The 3,984-nt window shown below is 53.6% G+C and overlaps 1 protein-coding gene across 1 annotated transcript in view; it reads left to right on the top strand.

Moving 5' to 3' along the window:
* The window catches only part of PIK3R5 (phosphoinositide-3-kinase regulatory subunit 5), a 70,477-nt gene extending 67,990 nt beyond the window's left edge, over positions 1-2,487 (top strand). Inside the window, 3 exon segments of the mRNA XM_024748430.1 lie at positions 1-43; positions 500-612; positions 716-2,487. The exon segment at positions 1-43 is cut by the window's left edge and continues 77 nt beyond it. Coding sequence (XP_024604198.1) covers positions 1-43; positions 500-612; positions 716-863 — 304 coding nt within the window. The 3' untranslated portion in view covers positions 864-2,487.
* The last annotated feature ends 1,497 nt before the right edge of the window (positions 2,488-3,984 follow it).

Genomic DNA, 3,984 nt, shown 5'->3' with positions numbered 1-3,984 from the left:
GGTGAAAAGGCAGAACCCTAAATCAAAGAAGGGCTTCAACCAGGTAAGAGCTTTCCTCTCCTCTCTGTCATCCCCTCGGGAGACTTACTGGGCGTGTGCGTGTGTGTGCGTGTGTATGGGGGGGTGTCCAAGGGCTGTGCTGGGGCCTGTGGGTGGGAGGGTGCACACCTGTGGGGCTCCGTGGTGGCCTCCAGGGCAGCCCCGAGTCCAAGGCGGAGTGGCCTCTGTGTCAGGGAACCCGGGCTGTCACGGTGAGGACAGTGGGGTTTCTCCTCCCAGGACACTTGCTCCTTCCAGACTCAAGAAAGGGCAGAGGCTGGGGAGGAAGCAGGGCCCGATGGAGGGACCAGTCCCCTGCACGCCCATCGCGCCTGGAGAGCTGGCAGCCGAGCTCCTGCCCCACCCCCTGGACCCAGGCGGGCGGTTCCAAGGGAAGAAGCTGCCGAGGGCTGGCAGCTCTGGGGCCAGGGCTCCCGGGTGACCCGGGCCTTCCTTCTAGATTAGCATGTCGCAGATCAAAGTGGACAAGGTGCAGATTATCGGCTCTAACGGCTGCCCCTTTGCCGTGTGCCTGGACCAGGACGAGAGGAAGATCCTGCAGAGTGTGGTCAGGTAGGAAAGCGGGGGCCCCCGGCTTTGCTTCAGCACCCACCCAGAGGCCTGGAGGGAGCTGGAGGGGTGGGAGGCCTGCCCTGACACCTGCCCTGCCCCACAGGTGTGAGGTCTCCCCCTGCTACAAGCCGGAGACGAGCAGCCTCTGCCCCCCACCCCAGAGGCCCTCCTACCTGCAGGCGCAGACGGCACCCGACCTCTGCTCCCTGCTCTGTCTGCCCATCATGACTTTCAGTGGAGCTCTGCCCTAGCAGCCCGGCACCGGCCTGGACAGCAAGCCCGGGGGCAGCCTCGTCGGAGCCCCCTCCCTCTTGGAGGGCCTCACTCCCCGTGGAGAACTGGACGACCCTGTGCTGGGTCAGGGTCCCCCTGTGGGCCCTGCAGCAGGCAGGGGGCAGGGGTTAGGGGGTTGATGGCGCCTCCGGGCTCTGTTTGGGAAAGAAACAAGCATTAGGGGGATGGGCCTGGCCCTACAGCCCCTCAGATCCCTCAGGTAGAAAGGAGAAGGATGGGCGGGCTGGCCTCTGAAGGCCCTGGCCTCTGGTGTGGTCTAGGATCCTTTCTAGAAGAAAGAGCTGAGGCTCTGGTGCTCTGGGGTGTGGTTTAGGCCTCCTCCCCCGACCCTTGGCCAGGCCCGCCCCTTACTTTGTCAGGGACTTGGGGAGCCCTTGGAGTCTGGAATTTCAGTGCCCCTACTCAGGGGTTCAGGTGGTAGAAACGTAGATGCGACTCTTCTGACCTCAGTGCCGTCGCCCCCATCCCACGCCCCTGTCACACACACACACACACACACACACACACACACACACACACACAGCCTTTCTCTCTCTCTGGAGCCTCTTTGTGGATCGAGATCCTTGGGAGACATCAGTGGCGGCTCAGTTACCTTCTAGCTAAATGACCAGAAGGAAGTGAATTAGCTTCTCCGAGCCTCCCTTTCCTGAGCACTAAGATGGGGGGTTATAAGACCTCCTTAAAAGGCTGAGACAAAATTGTCTGCAAAGCGCCTGGCTCAGCCGCAGGCTCATAGCAGGTGCTCAGTAAAGGTCAGCGGCGCCGCCCCTCTAGCCCTGACTCACGTGTCGGGCGGGGGGTGGGGAGGGGATGCTCTCGCTGTTCTCGCGATGCTCTTCATTCCCTCCTTTCCAATTCACCGACGGGGCAGGACCCAGACCGAGGGGGTAAGGAGCCCTAAGTTCTACCCTCTGAAGGAGGAATTGCCTTCGCCAGGGTGAGAGGAGGTTGCATACGTGCCTTCACCTCCTCGTCTCCCAGGTTGGCCCCTGTGCCCCACTTCTCACCTCACTCCATTGTGTGGGAAATCTTCCAGCCCCAGAGTTCACTGGCACCGTTGTGCCTGGGCAAGTTCCCAGAGGAGTAGAGGATGGACAGCTGAGGGGAAGACGGCTGATACAACATGAGAGCCCAGAGTTTTAACTACGGGGTTGCAGTGGTTTGAGAAGCTGGAAGCTGATGTGGGCTAGGATGGTAGGCGGAGGGCGGGCCCGGGCCCGGGATTTGGACTCGTAGAAGTGGAGAAAGTAACCACAGAAGCGAGACAATTGTATTCCGCACAGAACCTCTCCTTCCTGTCCTGCTCCGGCTTCATCTGCTCCAAAGGTTCTGGGCTTCCAGGAGCCCACGAAAGCCCAGCCCAGAGTACTCAGGACTTGAGAGAAGTGGACAGAGCGTCTCTGACCACATATGGTCACCCTTCTGCTGTCAAGGCCATCTGTCCTTGCTTCAGTTGCCAGACAGTGGTTGGCAATATACCTTCAATATTTTTTGTTGTGTGAGCTGGTTGTCTGACAGTTGTTCAAGAATAGATGAGTGGAATTTAATATTATTGTCAAATAAAACTTGATTCCTCTTGGATTTAATGACTTACAGTTATTTTCCCGCTAGCTGGCTAGTTCGCGTAAATCACTTCACATAGAGTGGAAATAAGATTCTCGGGGGGTTGTTTTGTTTATCTTTTTGTAATTTTCCTCTCTATCAAAAACACACTTGTGCCGAAGTTTTCTGCGTAAGCCTCGTGCAGCCGAGAGGAAGGGAAGTGAGATCCTTGCTGACCCTCTGGACCTGGGGCTGTTATTAGACTTGGCTCATAGGTAGGGAGAGGAGAGGAGGTGAAGGGATGGTGGAGGACACCTGTGACCTGGGAGAAGTAGGTAAGCACCAGGCCTCCAGCACAACCACGTGAGACGGGGAAGAAGGAACTGTGAGAGACTTCAGCTCTGTATCAGCTAGCTGCTGCAAACAGGAAAGCACACCTAATGCTTGATGGACTACAGCTGTGATCACTTATTCTTGCCCGTACATCTACAGGACATCTGGGGATCCAGGTGGCGCTCAGAGTGTCTTGGCTCCAAGCTGCAGGTTGGGTTCAGGTCAGCTCTATGGGTTCCTCGGGTACCTTGGGTCAGCGTGTTAGCATAGGAGGGGTAAGCGGAGACATGTGATGCCTCCTAGGGCCTGAGCCTGGAACTGGCACAGTATCTCTTCTGCCAGCATTCAGTTGGCCAAAATCGATGAAGGACATCAGCCCGCAGAGTCAATAAGCTCAGGAAACCTCACACAAGAGAAAAATAAAACTACATGAGAAGAGCACTGCATCTCTGATACTCTTTCCAAAACCCTGTGACCCAAGACCAATAATGAGGAAAATGCCAGACAAACCCAGATTTGGGGACATTCTACAGGATAATCTGACCAGTACTCTCTCCAGTGTCATGAAATACAAGGAAGGACTGAAAAATTCACAGACGGAAGGAGACCGAGGAAACCTGAAAACTAAGTGCAATGTGGGATCCTGAAACAGAAAGAGAATCTTAATGGAAAAACGGCTGAAATCCCAGTGAAGTCTGGAGTTTAGTTTAAACACACACACACACACACACACACACACACAGAGGTACCTCCTTGTCAAACTTCTGAGGGATAAAAGGTAATGAGAAAATCTTAAAGACAGCCAGAGGAAAAAAATACACTTAATCTTCAAAGGAGCAACAACTAAACTGAGAGCTCCCTTCTCTACGGAAACAATGGAAGCCAGGATACAATGAAATGACATATTTAAAGTGCTGAAAAGAAAAAAAACAAAACCTGTCAACTTAGAATTCTATACCTACAATTGTTCAATGATTTTTTAAAAATTATACACTGCTCAGAAGAGAAATGCTTTGAATGTAAGAACACAGAAAGGCTGAAAGCAAAAGGATGGAAAGGGTAACACCATGCACACGTGTCCCCAAAAGATGGTGGTGTTACACCAATATCAGACAAATATTTTAATGTCAGAAGCATTACAGAAGATGAAGAGGGACATTTTATCAATTTAAACTATAAAGCAAAAATTGACAGAATTAACAT

The sequence above is a fragment of the Neophocaena asiaeorientalis genome, unplaced genomic scaffold (genome assembly GCF_003031525.2).
Source record: "Neophocaena asiaeorientalis asiaeorientalis breed wild unplaced genomic scaffold, Neophocaena_asiaeorientalis_V1.1 scaffold543, whole genome shotgun sequence".
NCBI classification, from domain to species: Eukaryota; Metazoa; Chordata; class Mammalia; order Artiodactyla; family Phocoenidae; genus Neophocaena; species Neophocaena asiaeorientalis.
This window is presented reverse-complemented; position numbering and strand designations above follow the sequence as displayed.